Raw genomic sequence first — 26,161 nt, forward strand, 5'->3', positions numbered from 1 at the left:
TGGTTCCCATGCCAGGATGTGAGAGAGTATGGCATGACTGTATTTCTGTGGCACAAACTCATTTTTAAAACCCTTCAGTAACCACATTTCAGTGCAATTGGTTTCTTTCACTTGTAATTGTGTGCCCTGGCAAATATTACTTTGCAAAGGTATCTGTAGTCTGGAGTACATAAAAGATGCAGCCTCTGGGACTTTGAAAGGACAATTGTTTAGCTCTCCAACACAGGAGACAACCCAGGGTCCCTTAGGGCTGGTCACAGATGTGTGGAGCAGGGAGATCTTTTTCTTTTCCCCTTGGTGAGGGGCCAGGTACAAAGCCGCACCTGGTTTTCCTTAATGGTTGGTTACAAAACAGAAGTGTGGCCTGATGTGCCAGCATATGCTGCCAATCCTCCTGAGAGTAAGGCAAGAAAGCCTCCAATCCAAGGTCAGCCTGGGCTGCAACAATAAAACACTGTCAAAGAATGAAGTTCCTTGGGAACTGACTGGTTTCAGCATCTGCAAACATGTAGCAGGTGGCAATTCTACACGGGAGACACTTAGGAACTGACTCCAGATCGTCTCACTTACACTCAGGAGCTGTCCCAATTTTAACAAGTGAGCTCTCTATGTTTTTTATTTCCTCACAAGTATCTAAATATATGTGTGTATAAATAAGAGTATTAAAATGAAAAGGGAGAAAGAAGATAAAATTTACTAATATGCCAATTTAATATCTAAATATATTTTGCATTCACATATAAAAATGTCACACACAACAACAACAAAACTTTTCGATGACTGTAAATGTGGCTCAGTATTTGCCTAATATGGACAAAGCCCTGGGTTTGTTTCCTAACGTCTCAAAACCAAAAATAAATTAAAAGGGGGGGGGGGGAGAAGTTCCCCAAACACCAGATCAAAACAATGAAAACAAACCCCAAACAACTAAAACAAGAAAACTCTATAAAGGTCATCCTAAAGTTTTTAGGGAGATGAGCAGGTGCAGCTGCGCGCGGATTGGCTGGGTGCTTGTGAACAGAGTCAAGTTCAGTCGGGTTCCCACGCCGGCATGTGTGGCTGTGCTGCGAGGCCGCGGCGCCGGGCGGAGCCTGAGCTGCACAGCCGGCGCTTGGGGCGGGGATCGGGCGCAACCCTGCGCTCGGGGCGGGGAGCTGGCCCAGCGTCCCGAGCGTCGCGGTCAGGCCGGAGCCGCACGGCGGGCGGGTCCCGCGCCATGGGCCGGCTGGTGGCCCTGAGTTTGCTGGGCATCGGGCTGGCGCTGCTGGGAGAAAGGTTCCTGGCGCTCAGGTAGGTGTTGCCGAGGGTCCCGGGTCGCCGCGGGTCCCCAGTCTGGGATGGCCGAACTGCTTGCAGGGGAACCTGCAATAGAGCTTCTGCCGCTCGGGGGGACCGGATGGAAGGAAGAACTTTGGATCACTACCGGTGCTCCATACAGCCTGCCCAGCCCACTGCCACCGCAACCCAGACACTTAGTGAAAAGTTTCCCAGCCTTTGCTGGTGGCGTGGTTTCTCAGCCTAGGCCGACAAGCGAGAGCTTTACAAATTCCCCAAGGGCAAACCCAGTGCTTTAATTTGAAAACAAAACTATTACTCATGCGTGGACGCTTTAATTATACAGCTTTATTTCAGGTCACTGGTGCTGTTCTCAGCAGCCGGAACCCATCTCTCCCCAGCATAATAGTTGGGGAAACTTAAGCACTCAAGTCTTGGCGCTGGAGATCAAAGACGTTTGAGAGAGAGAGAGAGAGAGAGAGAGAGAGAGAGAGAGAGAGAGAGAGGGAGGGAGGGAGGGAGGGAGGGAGGGAGGGAGAGAGAGAGAGAGAGAGAGAGAGGAGAGAGAGAGAGAGAGAGAGAGAGAGAGAGAGAGAGAGAACTACTGTTCTTACATCATTTCATTTATTCACCAGAGCTCCAGGAGCAGAGCGAGCGGTTGTCAGATTTTTAACTACAGAGAAAATCTGGGTAGACATCATGCTTCCAAGTTACCAATTCAAACTTTTTTTAAAAAAGCTTCTTGCAAAAAGAGTTTGAGCGCCTAGGTAGTAGGTACGCCCTCTGCCCGAGGTTCCTGTAGAGAACTGGAAACTGTAAAGGAAATCCTTTCTGATACAAGAGAGGAGAGAAATATAGGGACTGGTTATCCAAGACAGGAGAATGGAACCCTTCATAGGGTTAAACAGAGAAGACAAGTCTTCTGAAGGTGTTCTGAGCGGCAGCATGAAGTCGGATGAGAAGGGCAGGGCAAGTCTGAAGGGTATGCTTGACCTGCAAAGTTGGGCCTCTCTCTGGTAGGCAAAAGGGAAGCACTGCTGCTCATTGGCTGTTTCGCAGCAAGCTGATCTAAGGAATCTTGTACTATACAAATGAGCCCACGGGGCAACGTTGCCTAGATAATAGGATCTCTTGGACGCTGGTGCCCAAGTGGCACCAAGTGAATTCAGTTGTTCCGGATGGGGCCTAGACCTTGGAGTTTGGGGGTGCTTTTTTCTTTTCTTTTCTTTCTTTTTAAAAAAAAAATATATAATTTTAGGTTTTGAGATGAAGTCTCACTGAGGAGCCTCCATTTTGAAGCTCAGTCTGGCCTTTGGTCTCCTGACTTCGGCTACACCATCGTGACACACAGGATTTGCTTTTCTGTGATGGTTAACGCTTTCCTAACGATCTACAGTGTAGCTCAGCGACAGAGCACTTGCCTAGTGTGCATGAAGCTCGGGGTTTCAGCCCCACGCTACCAAACCAAAACACGGAGCATCCACGCTCTTCCTAATTCTCACGTACAGTATACATCGTCCTCATTGAGAGCTATGGCACTAGCTGTGCGGAAAGCCGTTAAAGCATCACAGCAGTTTGGAAATGATAAAGGAGACCCAGACTGCATCCCCAGGAATGAGAGACAAACCCAGAGTGATAGCATGACTTGCAAGACAACACCAACGTCCTCCAGCTGCAGCTCCGTTTGGTGATAAGGCAGTGGGAGAAGTGTGTGTGTGTGTGTGTGCGTACGCATGCACATTGGAACATGGAGAAATGGCAATGTTCCTTCATTGTCATGTCATGTAAACGCTTCTGATCCTGCAGAACATTCATGCATTGGGTGGGTTTGGGCCATGTTTTGGTTTTGCTCAATATATGATAAATGCACATACTTATAGGCTACAATGTTAATGCTTCAATATACATTGAATATATATATATATATATATATATATATATATATATATATATATATATATATATATATAATGAGATTGGTAATGATCAGCACAGCAGTCACCATAAACACTTGCTATTTTTGGAGGGGGGTGAAAATATTAAAACTCCTTTCTTCCTACTTTGAAGCATACACTATTATTAGCTATAGTCACTGCACTGCCTATCTTACGATCACAGTTTTGTACCCTTTGGCCAGTCTCTCTGCCACCACTGGCTCATCCCAGCCTTGGCTAACCACTGCTCTACCTCAACTTTTCTTAGTAACTCTCACACATATCTATGATCTTTCCAGTTTTTCTTCCTTGTCTCCTTCCTTCCTGCCTCCTTAAGACACGAGACCTCAGCCCATCCCAGACCGGCATCTGTGTCATGAAAATCTTCTTGTCTCCGTCGCCTGAGTACGAGGATCACCCACAGGCAACAGCACACTTTCTCTGTCATCCCTGTCCCACACTGTACCCATGGTACAAGTCCACCACACTGGCTTTTTGCATTTGTCTGTTGGTGGGTGCTTGGATAGTTCCCTTTAGGGGCAATTGTGTACAGTGTTGAGAAACCCTTGCAATTCAAGTGTCTCTGCACATTGGAACATGCTTCATTCCCTTTGGGTGTATATCCAGTTGTGGACCACTGGACCTAGACGGTACTTCTTATTCTCACAAGCGGTAAGGCATCTCCATGTTGGTTCCACAGTGGCATAGGTCTTTGCATTACCCCATAGTAAATCAAGCTTCTCTTTCTGAGCAGGGTGTGTGGCTCAGTGGTGCCAGTGCCAACATGTGTGGAACCATGTGTCCAAGCTCTAGCGTAGAGATGCGCTCACAGTTGTTTTGCCTCTTTTTTGGCAGCAGTCACTCTAACTAGACTGAGACAGTATCTGTCTTGAAGAGTTTGATTTGCTTTCCCTGATGATTAGGGATGATGCTGGTTATTTCTTCCTGAGCACGTTGGCCATCATTTGTCTTCTAAGAAATCTCTACTCAGGGCTTTTGCTTATTGAGAATCTGGACTGTTGGGGTTTTGTGTGTTTGCGTTGCTATATTTGGCTAATGAGCTCTGCACGTTTCTTACACATCTTGGCTATTATCAAATGCATCGCAGGTGCATCCTCTCGTTCCGTGGGTTGGTTGTTTCACTTGGCAGAAGCTGTCCAGTTTGCTGTACACACCTAGTTTTGTTTCCTGTGCTCTTTGAGGTCTTATCAGCTAGGTGATTTTGTGGACTGTGTTCAGCTGTCAGTGTTAAAAATGGGACATGAAGCCAGATGCAGTGGTGCTCACATGTAATCCCAGTACTCTGGGAGGCAGAGGCAGCAGATCTCTGTGAATCTGAGGCCAGCCTGGTCTACAAGGTGAGTTCAGAATAGCTAAGGCTATACAGAGAAGTCCTGTCTTGAAAGCAAAAAAAAAACAAAAACACAAAACAAACAAAAACAAAACAAAACACCCCCCCCCCAGAAAAAAATCCCCAAACCAAAAACTAAACCAACCAAACAAAACACCAGGACATGAAGATTCCTGGATTCATTCAGTCACTGCCAATGGTCAGATCATCAGTGTTTCAGTAAGCTGAATTTTTCCAAATCAGTAGTCAACATTCCCTGTTTTAAAAATTAACCTTAAAGTCCACATTTCAAGTCCCTTAGAGTGTCAACTATAGTTACAAATTAAGAAAAAGTAAATACAGCTCCCAGTCTATGCGGGTGGAGATGGCTAATAAGAGGGCTTGTGGACACACATAAAAATCAAATAGGGCCATGCATTCCTGTGACCCCAGATTGTCCCGGGATGATAAGGAGGAAGGCACCCAACATCCTTACCTCGTTTCTATATGAATGCACATGGGTGCATGCATCCACATCCAAACACACATGACACATAGACATATACTCAGACATATGCGCACGCACACACACACACACACACACACACACACACACACACACACTGAATGCAGAAGGTAGGCAATTTACAACTTGGGGCAAACTCTCTTTTTATAAAGCCCAGACTAAGATGAACTTTGATGAACAGTGATTTTGTAGCTGGTGACTTGGTGACTTCATTGGCTAGTTGAAGCTCCAAATAGGGTGCTTTAAGAACGTGTGCGTGGGTGTGGGTGGTAAATGTTGTAACAGTTAGATCTCCCCCAACCCTCCCCCAAAACAATCAGGTTTCACGGCTAAGTTTGGCTTTTAGGAAAACAGAGAATCATTTTGCGTGTATATCTGCTATATGTATGTTTGTGCGTGTATGTATTTGTCGGTATGTGTATATATTTGTGTGGAGGCTGAAGGTTTGCATTTTAGAAAAACAATCATTTTGTGTGTATATCTGCTATATGTGTGTTGTGCATGTATGTATTTGTCTGTATGTGTGTATGTTGATGTGGAGGCTGAAAGTAAACACTTAGCGCCTTCCTCCATTGCTTCCTGCCTTATGTTTTGAGCCCGTCTGTCTTTGAGCCAAGGGCTCACCGAGTCAGCTAGACTGGCTCCCCAGCCGACTCCGTGGTGCCTTCTGTCTCGGCCTCTCCAGTACCGGGCTTTCAAACCAGCACTACTGTGCTAATAAGGATCACACTCAGGGCCTAGTGTTTGTGCAGGAAACACTTTACCAAGTAAGCTATCTCAGCAGCCCCTTTCTTTTCTTTCTTTCTTTTTTTTTTTTAGCATATAACAAATTTTTAGTATAAGCACGCAGTTTTGGGACATCATTGGCAGATTTTAACTGGGCGCTCTACTGCATATGGCGGCCATGGACCAGAGCATAGGCAGCCTCTTTTGCCTGCAGTGTGGCGACATGATCAAATGCAACCTCCTCCACTCAGACCCTCAGAGTCGACTTCAAAAAGCAGCATGCTCTAAGCTCCCTGCAGGAAAGGCTTTTCAGAGGAAGGAGAAAGGGCTGCTCTTTTTGTTGTAACTGGTGCCTTCTAACTGTTTATTCAATTATTAAAGATGGGACGTTGGCTGTCAAGCTGTTTCTCTCTCCCAGGGTGCCCACTTACGTTTCAACTTGAGTTTTTAGATAAACAACGGATAAATTTTCGTTAAGTTTGTCCCTGATGGATAGATGTCATTGAAGTTGTCATTTATCCCACTGAGCTGAAGCTGGCTATATTTCCCGGGGGAGATTGCGGCTCCATTACCACTCTTTTGTCCCTCCCTTCCTGAGCAACAGAGGAGAAAGTAGAGGTGGGCTGGCACTCCCAGGCTAGTTGCTGTCTATTGCAAAGAGAGACGTGGAGGAGTCATGAAATTTGAGTGCACCAGAGAACAAAGCATGGGCGGGAACCCCAAGACACAAGCCTCAACACTTTCCTTGATGCTTGTAACTTCAAAACTTTAAAATATTTTATTGTCATTAGTGTGTGTGTGTGTGTGTGTGTGTGTGTGTGTGTGTGTGTGTGAATATAGTCAGAGGACAACTTCTGGAAGACCTTTCTTTTTTCTTTTTGTTTTTCAAGACAGGGCCTCTCTGTGTAGCCTTGGCTGTCCTGGACTCGCTTTGTAGACTAGGCTGGCCTCGAACTCACAGCAATCCGCCTGCCTCTGCCTCCTGAGTGCTGGGATTAAAGGCGTGCGCCATCACGCCCAGCTCAGTTCTTTCTATCTATGTTAGCTTCTGGGAATAAGGCTCAGATCAAGAAGATTGGGTGGCAAGTAACTCTAGCTCCCAAGGCATCTCAGTGGCTGATCCTTGATGCCTTTTATCATAGCTCTACCAGGAAGTTCTAGAGTTTTCTTCTGACCACTCCAGAAGGGGCAATCTTTTTATTTATGTTTTTGGCCATCCTCCTCCTTATCATTTATTGTGGGACTACTATGTGCTGATCATGTTGTTCAAGATATAGGATTTCTGTGCTTAGGGAGATCATCAGTAAAAGGGGAACTGGACAAGCATGAGGACTCAGATCTGAACATCTATGGAAAAGCCACCTGCATGAGTGTCCATCTATAAACCCAGCACAGGGTAGCAATGAGGAGTAGAGACAGGGAAATCCCTGAAGCTCATTGGCCAGCCAGTTTAGCCAATCAGTGAGTTACAAGTTTAGTAGGAGGTCCTCTTTCAAAAATTTATGCAGATGACTATTTTCTTTTCTTTTCTTTTAAGATTTATTATGTATACAGTGTTGTACCTCCGTGTAGAGCCTGTAGGACAGAAGAGGGCACCAGATCTCATTATAGATGGTTGTGAGCCATCATGTGGTTGCTGGGCATTGAACTCAGGATCTTTGCAAGAGCAGCCAGTGCTCTATCTCCAGCCCCCTGTGGACAACTATTATGGTAGACAACTGAGGGGCTGGAGAGATGGCTTAGCGGTTAAGAACACTGTTCCTCTAGAGGACCCAAGTTCAATTCCCAGCACCCACATGGTAGTCACAACTGTCTGTAACTATAGATCCTATGGCTCTGACACCCTCATGGCAATGCACATAAAATAAAAATTAAAAAGAAAAAACAAAGTTAGACAACTGAGATTGACCTCTGGCCTCCACACATGCATGCATGTACACATTCATAAGCACGTGCATACAACACAAACACACACCATACATACACACACCATACATACACACACCATACATTAAATAAGTGTAGAGCTTTTGTATTAATCAATAAATAAATAAACCTTAAAATAAATAAAGTAATACATACATACATTCATGGCTTCATGTCAGCCCAGGCTGATTTCAAATTTCCTTTGTAGTTCTAGGATTACAGACTTATGCAGCCAAACCTAGTTTTTGTGGAGCTAGGGACCAAAATGAGGGCTCTGTGTGTGCTAGGCACGCCCCCCCCCCCACCAGCTCATCTATTTACTCAACCCCAAAGGTACCCTTACTGACACTTTGAGAAAATGGCCTTTTCCTTTTCTGCCTCCACTGTCTTCTTAAACAGAAAGCTTCCTTTCTCTAATTCACAGGTATATAATTGACTCCTGGAGAGATTAGCTGCTGGGTCTGACAGGGAGGGAATTCCTTAGCCCTGCATCAGACTTCTAGGCCAGCTCTTCACTTTCTAGCACACTATGGCCCAGTTCCACATAGCTTCCTGGCTTCTCTGTGATTGAGCAAAATTCCCCAGGTTTATGTGACTGAGCACAAATTCCTGTTACCTAGTGCAAGCATTACAGGGGCCGTATGGGTGAATTCCACAGGGCGTCCTAAGTCTGTGCATAGAGGACAAAGGCCTCTTTTTATACACAGGATTTCACAGAGGATAAATCCCTGTCAACTTTTTAAAACTGAAAGGCAGTGAGACTAGGGAAGAGAAAGGGCTCCTTGGTAGCTGCAGGGTTCCTGCTGCACCATTGTGTTGTATATCTTACTGTGACCTGTGGTCAGGTAAAGGGATAGCAAACAACACTGGATCCAGTCTGGGTGGGGACCGCTGTCTCCAGACTAAAAAAGAGACTGATTTCTACTTAATGACTGTCATTTACAAGTTTATGGTTTGTAGCAAGATAGCTCAAACCCTTTGAAAGCCCTGTTTACCCTTGACTCCTGACTTTCCTGTGTGGAGACAGTCACACCGGAATCAAGCAACTGGCTTATTTGCAAATTTGAATGACTTAACCCGTCACTCTTGACTACGGTCCCATGCTTCTCAAGAGTGCAGAATGGCTGCTGACGTGCCCTGCATGGTATATGTGGAGGAGGAAGGAGATGGCAGCTGGCCCTCTTTTTGGGTCTTCCCCATTAGGAACACGCATTTTCAAAACTTAACTCCTACGGGTACACGTAGATACAAACGTCAGGGGTCTTCTAACCTCCGCAGTGGTGAGGAGGGAAAGAAGGGTGAGAGGTGGAAATGGTATTAGTTCTGGGGAGCCATTGCCTCTGGGGTCTATAGAACCCTAATAGCTATAATGGGCAGAGAGCCCTCCCAGGGAAAAGAGCTGGCAGTTACCTCCTGGGACAACTGGGCCACAGAGGACTGAAGTAAATCTCCTTGCCCTTTTATAATAAAGAAGAGCCAGGTGAAAATTATTTGATTAGTAAAGTCATATTCAGCTCTCGAGGGACTCTGCGGCATTTAGTAATAGGTAAGCTGCAATCATAAAGATGCCATGGTGCAACTAACCCTCTTTAGTCACCCAAGTTCACTCTGAAGCAAACGCCTCACACTGTGCCATCCAAGTACATCTGAACCTGTTACCCAGAACAGATTACATTTAGCCTCATAGCTCATCAACATAATGGTCATCCTGTTCTCCTTTGAGAAGGGTAGGATGGAGCCGTCATCATCGCTAGTTCTGTGTAGTCCAGCAGGCTTTGTAAGCAAGTTGTACAAAATCAGCATCCAGGCCAACAGAGGACGCCTATTAGATGCCATTGGTTAGGTGCAGCTGCACAATTCTGGAGCCACACAAGGTCATCAGTAGAACCTGAAAGTTTTCTAGGCTGAGCCTTACTGTATCAGTGAGGAAACCAGAGACCTGAGGAGAGCCACTGACCCGCCAGGGGTCATGGCTGTGCTACTGATAACTCAAGAACGCAAATCTTTTCACGTATGCGTGAGAAAAGTACCATGAGAAGAGCAAAGGCTGCCGAAGAGTTGCAAGGAAACTTGCACCTGTCTCTCTGAGATGGCTTTATTATGTGTAAGGTGCGACTGATGGCACCCAGTTCCTGAGGTTAGTTAAAGAATTGAATGAATTCACTGAGGTACATCACATAAAATAGTGGTCAACTTAGACCCATGCCAAAGTATAGATATTTTTACTATTTCTCCCTTTGATCACCGCGACCACTGGCATCATTTTTTGTCAGTACTGTTCTTGCTACAGCTGCTTAAATTATTTATACTTCTTCTTGTTGTTGTAATTTGCCTCTTGAATTGCTCCAGGGATATGTGGAGCTAATATTTATTATACCCTATGACGTGAGTTTTAAAACTTTTATTTATATAATGTATTTTGACTGCATTTATATACTCACATAGTATTTATTTGCCTTATGGCTCTATGTCAAGGAATGCAATGCTGGTTGATTGTATTATTTTTATTTTGGCACCAGAAAAATGGCTCAGCTTCCTGTACAAGCTTGACATGATAAACTCTGTCCTCAGAACCTGTGTAAAGGTGGAAGAACGGAACCAAATCTACAGTATTGTCCTCTGACCTCGCCATCATCCTCTCAACACACACACACACACACACACACACACACACACTATCCACACATACAATAATAATAATAAACTTTAAAACATTTTATTTCTCAATGTTACATATGCTATGAACAGCGACAGCTACAAAGTTTAGTTGGCATGTCCCATAGGTGGTGGGTTATCTAGGACCAGGCATCTTCCTTTGGCTAAACCAGTAGGCTTCCCTCTTCTTCAGATGTGGAAGGCAGAGGCTGCAACAGGAAAGACCACAAAGCAACTGCTGTTTTGACTCTTAAATGTGTGGCTTATGGGAAATGTGGCATTCCCTGCAGCCCAGTTGTCATTTTGCAGGTTGCAGAACATGGGTGGCAGAGGGGGACGGGCAACAGAAAGCCTGGAATATGCTACTTTCAAAATAAAAGTTGCTATGTGTGCTGGCTCAGACTGCCTGGCAGGCCTCTGGGGCTGGAATGGAAGCAAGAGCTAGCCCACCAGTCTCAACAGTCGTTTGTTGTTACTTTTTATATTTGTCTTCCTTAAGCACCTCCCACAACTTAGCAAGCATTTTTTGCTAGTTACAAATGTTATTGTCGCTTTCCAAACTTACCATCCAAAATATTTTCATAAGGTTGGCAACTTTGCAAATCCCTTAATAACCCAAGTTTATGAGTCTCTGCTGGGTGTCAGGCTCTGAGAAACTGCTACTTCCTTTTAAATGTTTTTTTTAATACTTGAGGCATGCTCCCATGTGTCACAGGCTGGGTCCCAACCTCTCTGTGACCTCAAGGGTGGTGGCCTTGAACTTCTGATCCTCCTGCCTCCACTTCCTGAGTGCTGGAGTTGAAGCCTTTTGCCACCACACTGGGTTTGACCTCATGAGGATCAAACGCAGAGCCCTGTGTGAGTCAGGACAGGCTCTGCCAATGCAAGTCATAACCTCAGCCCTTCTTTCTGACTTTTGAAAATTATATCCGTAGTTTTGCTTTGTATGCATCTTGGGATGAGAAGGATAACATTATAAGGGCAGAGGACTACTTGTGGGATGTTTTCTTCTCCCTGCACGTGGGTCCTATGGAGGAAACTCAGGTGGCCAGGCTTGGCAGCAGGCCTCTGTACCCATTGGGCCACGTCAGTCACTGCCACCCCAGTCACCTCTTTTCTCCAGCTAATCTCTTTTCACAGTGGGAGGCTCACTGTCTCTCTTCCTCCTCCTTTGGATCCTTATAGAAAGTTGAGCTTCTGGCAAGACACCTGCGCTCCCTTCCCAGGACAGAGCCCAGAGAAGAGCAAGCTGGTGCTATGTTTATGTTTGCCCAGTAATTCGCACGCATGTGTTATTTCTTGAGTCCACGGCTCTGTCTTTCAACCCTGCCCATATGGCGAACTGAACGCTCCATACAGCTAATGTGTTTTTCTTGCGCTTTGCATGTTTCTAGACTCGACTTCCCTCCCCTTCTTTCGCCCATTTTATGGCTTGCTCTGTGCCCCTTAAAACCCTTTCTTAGCTGAATCAGGGAACACCTACCCAAATAGTTTTCTTTTGTTTCCCAACAGAAGTCGACTTAAAGCCTCCAGGGAAGTGGAATCCGTAGACCTTCCAAACTGCCACCTCATTAAAGGAATCGGTAGGTATGAGAAAGAGGCTGCTGTTGCGGGTCAGTGCTGACTGGCAGGACTGTCCATGCCCTTCCTGCCGTTCAGCAATTACTAGTACATCTCATTCGATCAGTAGGTACCTCGCTGGCCCATCCCTTTTGATCTTAGCCTTCCTGTATGTCTTCTTTCTTAGGCTGATTAATTGTGTATGTGTTTATTCTTTGACTATTCTTTGGTTCCCTTAGGGACTTCTGTGAGTTGTGTTTGTGCTGTTGAAACTTTACAAGCCCCCAGAAATCTGGGTTCTGATATCTTAGTGTTCAGCTAGTGGTAGGAATTTGGAAAGCTGGTATAGTCTACATCAGCAGGGACAGTATTGATCTTGCTCAATCTCCTGTCACCAGCATCTGCTCTTATCACTGATCTATAATTCACACTACTATTTACTGGAAACAATACCTGTGGTGTGTTAGCTACTGTTCTGGTGCTGCGAAGAGACACCATGAGCAAGGCAACCTATAAGAGAAAGCAGTTAATTGGGGCCTTGCTTATAATTTCAGAGAGAGATAGTCCATGATCATCACGGCCGGGCGTGCAGAAACAGGCAGACAGGCATGTCACTGCAGCAGTAGCTGGGAGCTCACATCTGATCCACAATTTACAGGCAGGAAAAACTGGGCCTTCTTTTGAAACCTCAAAGCCCACCCCCCGGGGACACACCTCATCCAACATGGCCACACCCACTCCAACAAAGCCACACCGCCTAATCTTTCCCAACCTGCTTCTATAACTGGGAAGCCTTTCTCACTCAAACCCGAAGAAGCTGTGAACAGACTGAAAATGATTGGGGTGGGCCCTGCCCTCTTGACTCTATTTAGGATGCACCATGGGGCCTGAGTCTTAACAGCAGCTTTTCCCAGCAGCTTGAGTCTGCAGCTAAACGAGTGAATGAGAGATCTGCACAGACTCTGAGGGCCCCTCCACCTTCTCTGCAGTTTCCTTTAGGGCAGAGTCCCTGTCTTGTTGGTTTTTACCTTTGCCATCTACCAAAGTCCCCAGGACTTAGTAGTCTCTTAGTAGTTCCTGTTAACTTATCAATGGGTGATAGAAAGGCTGGCTTTTCTTAAAGGCAGTTCATGGTGTGATTAGAGACACATGTGAGAACACGCATGGCCTCTTCCGGACCTGCTCACCCCTGTAGCATGAACAGGGACACAGCTTGGTCTTCGTCTCAGTTCCTGATGTTGTTGACTTTGTCTTGAGACTGAAGGTTTTAGGCTTTAGAACTCTTGGGCTCTTTCTTCAGAATACTCTAGGACATGTGATATGGGAAGGAGTAGCATTGTGCCCCTCCCAGCATTTATAAGACAGCATGTCGCCATGGGAGAGACATTGGAGTTGGTTTTTTGTTTTTTTTTAAAGAAAATTTAAATATATATTACATATAAGTATCCTGCTCCTTATAGCCAGTAACATTGTTAAATAAAATTTGAATATTTTCAAACCAGAGTTTTTCCACTCAATACTATGCTTTGACAACTTATGTTCACATAGTTACCTTCCTTTTTAACAGCTGCACCCTACTGTCCGTGAAAAGTTCCTATGACCATTATATGTTCAAGTGCAGTCTAAAGTGGCAAATGACACACACTTCACTCATTCACAGAAATAGCCCTAGAGGTAAAACTTTTTTAATCACCCCCTGATATACTTAGTGCAAAGATGCACATGCCTGTTGTCACAGACAGCACCTTAAGGGGCTATTGTTCTTGCTTCATTCTCCTTATTCCTGGTGTGAGCGCTCTGTGAATTGGCAGACATCTCTTAGGTATGTACAGGTGCCTGTGTGTGTGTGTGTGTGTGTGTGTGTGTGTGTGTGTACACCCAGTCACAGGTGCATGTGTGTGCAGGTGCACATTGGGAGCATCCATGTGTGGAGGTGTGGAGGTACAGGACAACCTCAGCTAATGTTTCTTAGGTGCTACCCACCTTGCTTTCTTCATTTTGTTCTGAAACAGCGTCTCTCATTTGCCTAGCCAGGAGCCAACTCTGGTCTTTGTGTTTGCAATAGCAGCACTTTATCAATGGAGCTTCCACCTTAGCCATACCTCAGTGTTTCTCTTATTGTTGTGATTTTTTTGTTGTAGTTGTTGTTTGAGACAGAGTCTCACTGTGTTGCCGTGACTACACCCTGGAACTTACTGTATAGACCAGGCTGGCCTCAAACTGCTTGTTGTTTTGAATATTTTTATGATTTATTTATTGAGTCTCTCTTTAATGTACATTTGGTATATTTTTTCCAATTACTTATTCATATAAATATATTAATTACTTCACAGCCTGATCCCAGCCCGTTCCCTTCTTTCTTCCCAGTTCCACACTCACACCCCACCAGTTCCCACCTCTCTTTCCTACAGAAGGGGAGGCCCCCAAGGGGTGCCAACCTACCCTGGTACCTCAAGTCCCAGCAGAACTATGCATACCCCTCCCACTGAGGCCAGACAAGGCAGTACAGCTAGGGGGAAGGGATTCAAAGGCAGGCAACAAAGTCAGGGAAAGCCTTTACTCCCCTTGTTAGGGAAGCCATATGATAACCACGCTGCACATCTGCTACATCTGTGTAGGGTGTCTAGGTCCAGCCCGTGAGTGCTCTTTGGTTGGTGATTCTGTCTCTGTGAGCTCCCATGGGCCCAGGTTAGTTTACTCTGTAGGCATATTGTGAGGCTTTTTGTTTCTTTAAATTTTTTAATGTACATGTATAAAATGCTGAGTTTATAATTTTAACCATCTAAAGTATAAAACGCAGTAATGAATTGAGCGGAGGGAGGAGGGGGAAACTACAGTTGAGATGTAATATATGAGAGAGGAATAAATAAAAGGAAAACATATTAGAGATGCCTTATCCTGTGTGTCAGGCTAAGCTAGAACTCAGTGTGCAGCTCAGGCTGTTCTTGGATTTCCAGCAATCTAAGTTGCTGCTACCTCAGAAGTGCTGCTAGAGCCGGGCATGGTGGCACACGCCTTTAATCCCAGCACTCAGGAGGCAGAGGCAGGCGGACCATTGTGAGTTTGAGGCCAGCCTGGTCTACAAAGGGAGTCCAGGACAGCCAAGGCTACACAGAGAAACCCTGTCTCAACCAACAACAACAACAACAAAAAACCCCCAAAAAACAAAAAAACAAGAATGGGTTAGCATGTTGAGCTTTTGAGGCTAAAAAATAGTCTGTTGTAGAAGCCGCCACACTTGTTTACCCATTGGGTTGCTAGTTACAATCTCCTACCTTATCATTTCCTATTCAAATTACAGAGCATTTCCCAGAGGAATCTCATCTTGATTGTGTTAATTTAGCAAAGGAATTCCACAGACACCACAGAAGCAAAAAAGAGCCCCAGGTGTTTATTTTTATTGAGGCACCTAATATTTTAAAACCAAAGGAATGTCAGGTGTGGAATAGCACACCCTGTTGTCAGGTCACAGGAAACCATTTCTACAATTGCACAGTCTTCATCAGATTGCCCCAAATATCTCAAAACAGATAATGGTAGAAGTGAAAAATACTAAACTACAATCTGGATGCTGCCACAAGGGAGATTTATTTTTTGTTTTTTAATCTTTGAGGGTTTTTGTGTTTGTGTTTGTGTGTGTTTGTTTGAGGAGAAAGGAGAAAAGGAAGGAAACAAGGGAGAAGAAAAAAGAGGAAAAGAGAGAGAGAGAAATGTGAAGAAGGAGAAAATAAGACAGATATTGAACTAAAGACCAAATCGGGGAAACTGGTAACTGACCTTCCAACCTACCCTCAGGGGGAACAGTGCACAAGATTGCCATTGCACTCTTTAAGCCCACGATATTATAGTGTTGCCTCTGTCTACAAAGTTATGCCATATTTGTAAATATTACATGAAATACATTAATACTCTTAAGAGCAGAGAGTATAGTGCAATATATTTTGTTAAAGCTGGCTGAACATAATTAATTTTTAATATGCCATATATAAGTAGCAGAGCCTAGGAACGAAACACAAATGTAAAGGAATGCAACTAGCTGTCTCCTGCTTGGTATATAGGTGTACATAAGGGGCATCAAACAAAGCGTTTGCTAATTATGTCAAACGTATGGAGTTTTTGAGATGATTTTCCTTTCTTAATTTTTATTTTTTGAATAGTAACTGTTTATGTTTCCTTGGGGTACAGTATTATAACTTTATACATATATGCAATCTGTAATAATTAAATTAAATGAATCAGATTACCGTCTCCTCAGATACTATTACAACTAGGTGTTGAATGTCTTCAAGCTTTGCATTTTTCATTATTTTTATTTTTTTTCCAAGATTTATTTATTATTATGTATACAGAGCTCTGCCTGAATGTACCAGAGGAGGGTATCAGATCACATTAGATGGTTGTCAGCCACCATGTCGTTGCTGGGAATTGAACTCATGACCTCTGGAAGAGCAGTCAGTGCTCTTAACCACTGAGCCATCTCTCCAGCCCCCTTTTTGTTATTTTTAAGGGCCTGCTTAGTGAGTATAGACTGCACTTACCCCACTGTTCCCTGGAACCTCAGCACAGCTTTCAACCAGTTTTTGATACAAATTACTCAGCCTGCTCTTCCCCTGGTCTTCCTAGCATCTGGGGACCTCTGTTATAGTCTCTATTTCTGTGTGACAAACTTTTTTTTTTTCTTATTTTTTATTTTTTTAGCTTCCACAACTGAGTAAGGACAGGTGTCCATATATTCTTCTGAGCCTGGTTGTTCTGACAATACAATAGTGTCCAGTTCTAGCCATATTACTGCAAATGCTTCTTTGTTTTTATTGTATAAAAGTGTTTTGGTTGTTTCTGGTTTGGGGGACAGCTGATGGCGTAGCCCAGGTTGGCCTTGTCGTTGTTAGTTAGCTCAATCTGGCCTCTAACTCATGATCTCCTTACCCCAGCCTCTTGAGTGTTGTGACGAGAAGCACATAACCTCACGGTTGACTCAAGATTTTGCCCTTTTATGTCTATTCATCCATGGGTGGACATCTTGATTGATTTTATGTCTTAGCTGCTGCAAATAGTGCTGCAATAAGTACAGTCATGCAGGTATTTCTTTCCTTTAATGACTTTATCTCCTTAGACAGCTACCCAATGGAGGGATCTCTAGGTCATAGGAAGTTTGATTCAGTTTTATGAACCCCTGCACTCTTATTTATAATGACTATATCATTTATACTCTAGCTGCATGCATGCGTGCACACACACACACACACCACCACCACCACCACCAGGTAATATTTTTCCCCTTTTCCAAATCCTCATCAACATTTGTTAGTTTTTGGTCTTTTTACTTTTGGCATGTACTTCTTTAATAATATTCAACATTTTGGTTGTTCTTTGTGAGGCTTCTTTTGATAAATGCTTGTTTGGGACATTTGCCCATTTTTCAGTTGGATTTTGTATTTTGGTATTTGGTTTGGTTTTGCTGTTGGCTTCTCTGAGTTTGTAATGCATTCTACCTATCAACCCCTTGTCAGATGAGCAGTCAATGCACAGGCTCCCCTGCCCTGTTCTTTGGGTTTTCTCTTCACTGCTGGTGGTTTTCTTAAAAATTAGTGGTCATCCTTGCTCTAGCATTTGCATGTCTGTGAATAGATCCTTCACAGACAAACTGTTGTTTTTAGGGAATGTTCCAAGTTTTGGTAGTCAACAGTGAATTACCGTCAAGTTGACAAGAGTGTTAATGCCACCTACTTATAACCACACTAAGTCCAAACAGCAAAACTTCGCTTGAGCGAAAGCAAATTATCTTGGCTTACCAAAGAGTTTCTCTGCAGATCAGCTGCTGGCCCCCTAGTCTTTATATCTTCCTCATGTGTTCTGTCCCCTTTCTTCATCAGTGTTTTCTATTTTCCTGGTCCTAGCTCCTCCTGTGGGCCTTCTCCTTCTTATTGACCTCCAGACATTTAAGAGGTGCACCCAGACTCAGGCTCCCAAGCCAGGCTGACTTGATTTCTGTGTTTTAATGGAGCTAATTCTAGAGCTGAAGGTTTTGTGGAGTCTCAAGCAATCCAGCAATTTACTCTACCCTGCCTTCTGGCAGGAAAATAGAAAGAGCCTCGGAACTAACATGGCCAGAGCCAAGAGACGGCTATGAAGGGTGTGAGACAAGAGTGGGAGGCGGGTCACTGAACTCTTTGGTTACTTTTGCTATCAAGTTAATAATTGTCACATTATTAAATGGCCTTTGGCTCTGTGAAGACCACCTTCTGTGGTTTCCAGTCTCAGGGAAGACAATAGGGCACAATCAGACACATTACTGGACAAACTGCCAAATGTGTTCCCGTTACAGCTCACTGGGATGGAGCGTGCCTCTGAGGAAAACAAGCCTCGTAGCATTTGTATTCTGAACAGGCATCTGTCTGTGTTTGTGACCTTTATGTTGTGATGTGTGTTAGCTGCTGTCTGGAATTGGAGAGAGGGAGAGAATATGTCACCTATGCCCCCTCTCCTGAAGTGTTTAATGCCTCTGAGGCTCTTCAGCAGCCAGCAGAGCGGGGCAGATGGGTGATTAGAAGCACATTTGGGATACAATTTTAGACCTAATTACAATTGTGCTTTTTTCCCCATTCTGTTTTGCTTTTGCCCTGTGCTTAGAACACACCATATGAACATTTGTTGAGTGCCATGCTAGCAATCTCTAGTGGTTAATAAAACTTGTGGATATAAATATTGACAGCAGTTGCTTGTCCAATGGTCTCTGATTACAAGAAATAATCGTCCTTGTAATCATGTTGGATGAACCAACATCCCCACATACACAAAATCACCTTTTCCTGGTAGGCACAAGATAAGGATGAACTATTTGGGGCAAAGTTTAGTAGTTGAGCACTTGACCCTTGACACTAATCTGTTCAAGAGTGGAGACTCCTTCCTGCTAGTGCTCTGCTCTCTCCACAAAACATTCTCTGTGTGTGTGTCTCTGTCTGTCTGTCTGTCTGTCTCTCTGTCTCTAACATACACACACACACACACACACACACACATGTACATGCACAACCTACAGTGCTACATTTATTACCATTGGAAATGAACTCTTGTTAACTTTTAAGTATTTTCATATTATAATGTCTTTCTGACTTAATCAATAATAGGTGTTAACTACATAGCATACAAGATGTATCTTTTCTGTGAAGAAAATCAGTTTACTACTCATTGCATTATTAAATTCCTCCTGGTCTATATTATAGGCAAGCTTTCACATACTGAGAGTTTAGGTCAATACCAGCATCTGCATAATGAAAAAGTATGATACCGAGTATTGGTTAGGTTGATCTTAGCTTAAGATTCAAAGCAATTTTATTTTCCAAGTTCTAGGCATTCAGAGTTATGGACTAAGACAAAGTTTTTAATTTCTCAGTTGCTCTCTTCCCACCTGCCCTCCCCGCTCCATGCTGAGTTAGATTTGGATTTAGAGCTTTTACCATTTACTCTACAATCTACCTGTGCAAAAAACAAACAAGCAAGCCCAAACCCATGTGATACAGACTGGTATTTCCTTTTTTTCTTTCTATGACACATAAGAATGTGAGGCCCAAAGAGTTCAAATAACTTGTAAATTATTTTTCAATGTAGTATCCTTTTTTTTTTTCTGAGTGATTGACATAGTGAATCAAAAATTTAGAAAAAGGTAAGGTGTGGTAATTTAGGCCTGTAAGCCTGAGACTTGGGAGGCGGAGGCAAAAGGAACACCATGAGTTCAAGGCCACCTTGATCTATTTTGAAAATTTCAGATTAATTGGAGCTAATGGAGTTTGTTTTGATTTTTCTGTCATGTGCTATTCTAGTCAAAGGTTGAGAGTGATCATATGACTGCTTTTCATGTTGTCATTCAGGAGCAAAGGTTAATGAAGTAATAAAACACTGTCTCCGACATATTTCTTGTCCAAGATTACAACTTCACCTGTTGCCATTTTGATGCAGGATAACATGGGAAAGAATGTGCATATTTTTTAATCTTATTTTACCCAGTAGTTGTGTATATCTTTTATCCACATGTCCCATTGACCTGAACTTATACACGTGGTCATCATTGTCAGCAAGAAATTGTGGCAGCTGTGTTGCTATGTGTCTGTTGCTAAGAAGGAAGCAAGGAAGTTTAAGGACCATAAAGCCACTGGCCTTCCATGATACAGATAATAGATATTTTCTGCAACAACGAGAAACAGGAGAGTGTAAAACCAGGGAATGGCTGGCCTTCTCTGAGGCAGATGTACAAGGGTCAAAAGCAGGTGTGCTGAATGAGAAGAAGGTCTAGAGAAAGGGTGTTAAAGAAAGGGTCAAGCTTTGAATTGATGACGATTTTAGTGAAAGACACTGAAGCAAAAAATTTGGGGAGAAAATCTCAACTTTGAAATTGTTCATGACTGAATTGACAAAGTGAAATGTATCTATTATCCATCCATCCATCCATTCATCCATTCATTCATTGTTAATTTATCACTGTGTGGAAGTCAGAGGACAACTTTGGGGAGTAGGTTCTCTAGGTACCATGACTCAGACTCAGATGGTGGGGCTGCGTGACCAGCTCTATCCACCGAGCTATCTTGCTGCCCAAGTGTGGAGTTTCTAGGGAGAACCAGGCTATGGGTCTAACAAAAAGTTCATTAAACAATAACCTGATACTTGTAGGTCAGATCAAAAGACTCCAATCTCACCTTCTCCGGCAGAGACTGATTGATTGTTTGATTGATTGATTGATTTGCAACTTAACCTCCCAAAGGCTTTTTCCCTTTTATATATAAAGTATGAGAAAACAATACTACTCAGTGTTCTGAAAATATGAAAATTACTTACAAATAGCTCATAGTTTCTAAGCACTGGATTACATTAGCAGCTATTGTTGCTGATATTGCTATTGGATTTGAAGAGGGAGAAGACTTCTTCCTGCAGAAATGATTGCACTTGCAGTCATCATTGAAGGCATGATGGGAGATGATTAAAAAAGCCTGCTGTGATATTAGCTATAGACATGAACATGGGCAAGTAGATCTTGAAAACATTCCAAAATAAGCAAGACACAAAATTCCATTTCCTCACTGGAGTTTGGGCTATAGGATTAAATAGGGGGGGAAAAAAAGGTCTAATGTGGCTGAAATGAAGTGTCTTTTACAGCCATTTTCTTAGTTATTGATACATTGATACATTATTTATAGAAAATTATATCCTTATGAGTTATCTGTTCATTTACTTATGCATACATTTAGCATTAGGCTTGGTGATTGAACACAGGCCCACACAACCAGGCATGAATTCTCTTACGAAGATATACCTGTAGCCTATAGAAAATGTCAAAAACAGAAAGAGGAAAAGTAAAAAACAAAAATCACTCATCATTTCCCCATCCAGAAAGAGTGGCTTGCTATTGCTGCCCTTTTTATATGTATGAGTGTGTGCACGCTGAATTTCAATGTTCTTAAATGGTTGTCAGGGGTAAAAAGTCAGTTAACTGAGTTTCTATTATATGGACTCAGAAAACGATACCTGGACAGGCATTGTGTCTATGTGTGTGAACGTGGGTGTAGACCTGTGGCCAATGATAGCTAACTGCTAAACTCCTAAACTTATTTAAACACTGTTGGGTTTTTTTCCAACTCAAGCATGGACCTCGTAGATGATAGTGAGTGATACTGTAGCATCCAGTGTCAAAGCTGAACATACCACAGTTTTGTAGATGATGATGACAACATAGCATCTGATGCCAAAAGCTGAACATAATAGGATATCTGGTAATTCTTAAACATCTGGGGCTTAGCACAGACCCTTTCATGGATTGCCTACAAACCAAGGGCTCTTGTCACAGAAAAGGTCTCCTCTGTATATATTCAAGGCATTTTTCAGTGCATAGAACTTCAGCGGGTTCAAGGGTTCCCTGAAGCTTATCTGTGGGGACCCAGGGGCCCTCCCCACCATTAGACTATGCTTCTTTATATAAGCCTTCCTTCTAAGGACCTGGTAGAAGGGCTACTGCTATAAACTTCCCTGTGTTCTTAATTATGCTTTGCTTTTTCTGTTCTATGGTGGAGTAATGGATTGGGAGGCGGGTGGGGGGACCACCCACAGGCAAAGTCATGAATTAAGACCAAATGATGACATAAGTGCTTTTTGGTTTTGACAGCATAGAAATATTCTCAGCCATAACCTTTGGAGTGGTCTTAAGGAGGAAGATTGGATCTCGTTGACTGAAAGAATGTGTCATGATTTGGCTTAATATAAGCCATTTTTATCCTTTCCTTGGATTTGGATCTCTATTATCTGTCTGTGAAATGTGTACAGTGAGGCCGTGGGGAAAGTCTTTCGCCTAATTATTTGCTATGCTGTATGGAGGGTACTGCGGACAATCAATAACAATCAATAGTAATTGTAGCTTGGCCGGGAGACTGGAGTCAAAAGCTAAAAGTGGGCATAAGTCCACGATATTTTTCATTAATTTTCTTTTGTTAGTTTTCCTATAATTTTAAGATTAATTGGGAAGCTTTGTTTGATTATGAGAACAAATAGCCACTGTTTCTTTTCCTTTTGGGGGAAGGGACTATGTAATCCCAGGTGTCTTCTCTCTGTTAATGAGAAAAATGTCTTTTTGCTTCAGACTGAATGGGCAGGGAGGAGGACGGGTGATTTGCATGGTTAAATGATTGCGGGCCCTTCCTTGTGGAAGTAATATTCCCCTGTTGTCAATTACTTCTATACAGACATCTGGATGTTTACCCTAGAAGTGTGCAGATGTCAACTTGTTTCTGTATCATGCTCAGAAATGTGGTGATAACTTGACTTTGATTTGAGTAAACATAAAATATCTAGCATTTAAAGTCAGAAGTTCACTGTAGGAAAGGGTTTAGACTGACGTTTATTAAAAACAACGGTGCCTTGAAAGAGAAATTAGATCCATCCCTAAAGAAATAGACAGGCAGATAAACAAAGCTACGGTTATGCTATCTTAAACCAATAGCAGAGTCTGATAATGACATTTATCTACTGCTTGAACTTTCAGAAACTGGCGCTGAAGACATTGACATCCTTCCCAATGGCCTGGCTTTCTTTAGTGTGGTAAGTACTGTCTTCTCTTCCCATGGGCAGTAGGGCACAGACAGGACCATCTGTTTAAGCACATAGAGCAGAAGCAGATTTTTAAATTCCTCACCTCTCAAGGTAAATTCTGTGAAGAAGACAGGTTAGGATGGGTTGGAAAATGTCCTTAAACTTTTCTGAGTACAGCGATGAAGAGTTTACTGACTGATTACCTTTTCTCTCCCAGTCTGTATAGCACTAGAACAGTCCAATTCAAATTGTTTTGTAAGATGTTATTTACAAAGATACCTGAGGCCTGGAGAGAAGGCTCAGTTGGTATGGTGATCATTTTGCAAGCATGGGACCTGGGTTTCCATTCTCTGAGCCCCTGTCCAAAAGCAGAAACAAAAGAGCACACAGCAGGGGATGCTGGTAGTCACAGAACTAGAAAGAGTCACAGGCCAATGAACCACGGGTTCACTGAGAGGGGCTTGTCCCCACCCCCCCAAAAAAATAAAGTAGTGAGATCTGGAAGGATGGCTCAGCAGGTAAAAGTTCCTGTCTCCAAGCCTGATGACATGAGGTGAGTTTAAGCATAGGAACCTACACAATAGAAAGAGAAAACTCACTTTCACAAGTTGTCCTCTGAGCCTTACCCCTGTGCGCTCCCATTCTCTCTCTCTCTCTCTCTCTCTCTCTCTCTCTCTCTCTCTCTCTCTCTCTCTCTCTCTCATACACGCACACACACACACACACACACACACACACACACACACACACGGCATCACTGTGGATACTAGATGCTACCACTATGCTATTTTCAATATAGCATCTTATCCTTCCCACTATATGTTCCATTTTAAGCATAGTCAATTTTATATTGATATGTGCTACTTATTATTTAATATATACCAATTTTCCCAAACTAAGACCCATGCATCCCTCTGAGTAGCTCATAACTGAAAAACTGACTACTGCAATTATTCAAAGGCTTCTCTTTTGCTGAAGAATTCCTATATGCTGATGAATAATCTCCCTTCTGTGTGTCCGTTAGAAAGGCATTCAGACTTGTTGCCTGTGGTTGTGGTGCAGAGGATGTCTAGATGGAAGGCGACTGAGTGGTTCTGAGCCCATTTTCCTGATCTGGGCAATAGTCACATTGTCCTTGTCCAGTGTCTCTTGTGGAAGAAGTACCTGACGTCACAACCCACCTGTAGTTCTTCTGGTCCTTCTCAGAAGCATTCTTTTCAGGCTCTGAGGCTCAGGAGGGAGATGGAGAATCTTGGAGATACATCAGAAGATAGTCACAACACTAGTAAAAAACAGTTACCAGGCTTATAAGAAAGGTGAGTTAACTCAACACGGAGGAGCTTGAGGGTTGGAGCACTCCTCTGGTTCCTGATGGTTCTTGTAGGAAAGCCTCTGAAGAGATGGATGTGACCTCTGGTGCAAAAAGAACTGCTGTGGTCCTCAGGAGGAACAGTTACAGTTTGTTTGTTTGTTTGTTTGTTTGTTTTGGTTTTTCGAGGCAGGGTTTCTTTGTATAGGTTTGGCTTTCCTGGACTCACTTTGTAGATCAGGCTGGCCTCGAACTCACAGCGGCCCGTGCGTCACCACGGCTGGCTTATTATTTGTATTTTGATGTACTTAAAAAGAAAACAAAAGCTTAGAGCAGGGAGATACTGACGTGATTGAAGGTGTGACGGTAGGTGTGAGCAGTGAGCACCCTGGAGTAGAGCCGTCAGGTGACGGAGCGGCACTACTGTTGAGAGTCATAAATGAAGAATAAGGATTAGTCACTGCTGACACGGGGCCGGCATGAAGCGCTGACATAGCTGGAGTGTTTTCTACTTACTGGGCCACCCAGCGTGAAAGCAGACAATTGTAGATAGACGGTAAAAATGAAGACTTTCCTTTTCACGTCAACCTCTGTGCATGAGTCTTTGTGTTTTTATTGTGCCTTTAAATTTACACAAAATATAATAAAATGAATACAGTAGTGACTTCATAGGAAGTTTATTATCACCGGTAAGGCTTTCCTTAAGAGTGGGAGGAAGATTCTGCATTTTATCGTTAGCCAGACAATCCAGATCATCTCTGCAAATGCCATAAAAGCTGTTAATACAATTCAACGATCCCTCTTGATTAAAAGTTCCAAGACAACTAGAAATAAGAGGAATTCCCCAAAACCAACACCAAACCCCATTCTTAATGGCAAAACGTAAGCTATATTTCCATTAATGTTCAAGAGCGGGGAGCAACTCTGTATCCCCCCTTCCCCCCTCTGCCCCCTCCCCCCACGACATATTGCCAGTCCCCTGGAGTTCCTAATAACCTAATACAATTAAAAAAAAAAAAAAAAAAAAGAGGAATGTGAAATAGAACTCAAAAGACAAAAGTGACCATTATTTTCAGATACTGTGAGCCTCTGTTTTTTTTTTTTTTTTAAACAACTTAGAGAGCCAACTGGCAGATTTACTAGTAAGAGAAGATTTGTGTTCAAAGTGTACATATAAAGTGCCATCTCTTTCTCCATGCTCCACTTGGACATAGATACTCCAGTGGTGATTGAGGAGTGACACTGGTACCAGAATATATATGAGACATCAAAAGAACCCAAAGTGTCCCCTAACAATATGAATGTGATGATCCAGGACAGGGTAAAGGAGACACCATGGACAGATGGGAGGAAAGATGGGTTATTTGCCATGCTCCAGATTCTGGGATCTAGCAGGAAATAGACAAGAGGCCTTGCTTGTGTTCCTACCAGTCTGGTCAAGCTTTGTCTGATGGTGACAGAGAGATGGGGCAGTGGAGAGTAATGGTACTGGTGTGTGTGGCATCATGCTGTCATTTGGAAAAGGGACATTGCCCCAAGTGTGGGTGAATGAAAGGGTGAGTCTTGCCCATTTGCTGAGAAGAGGCTTGTGAACATCAAGAGGAGTGCAAGGACAGTGCACAAGACCTGAGCATCAAGGTACCCAGCTGAGCATAGGACAGTGGTAGCCTCCACAGCAGCATGTTGGCTTTCACCTTGGCCCATGCAGTGTATCACATGCCAATGGCACTGGGGTGGTAGAGAGAGGGATAGGATAAGTCAGGCCAGATGGGTACTGTGCTTGGAGGTGGGTTCACAGGAAGGCTGGCATCTGGAATAGTGTAAATAAATTGAGGGATGGAGCCCTGCAT

At 43.4% G+C, this 26,161-nt stretch overlaps 1 protein-coding gene across 1 annotated transcript in view; it reads left to right on the forward strand.

Annotated features, from left to right (window-relative positions):
* Window positions 1-1,045: 1,045 nt before the first annotated feature.
* Window positions 1,046-26,161, forward strand: part of Pon2 (paraoxonase 2) — a 33,022-nt gene continuing 7,906 nt past the window's right edge. Inside the window, exons 1-3 of the mRNA XM_051151966.1 lie at window positions 1,046-1,290; window positions 11,885-11,955; window positions 22,956-23,011. Of these exons, the coding sequence (XP_051007923.1) occupies window positions 1,052-1,290; window positions 11,885-11,955; window positions 22,956-23,011 (366 nt within the window). The 5' untranslated portion in view covers window positions 1,046-1,051. The remainder of the gene's footprint in view (window positions 1,291-11,884; window positions 11,956-22,955; window positions 23,012-26,161) is intronic.

The sequence above is a fragment of the Acomys russatus genome, chromosome 10 (genome assembly GCF_903995435.1).
Source record: "Acomys russatus chromosome 10, mAcoRus1.1, whole genome shotgun sequence".
Classification (NCBI taxonomy): Eukaryota; Metazoa; Chordata; class Mammalia; order Rodentia; family Muridae; genus Acomys; species Acomys russatus.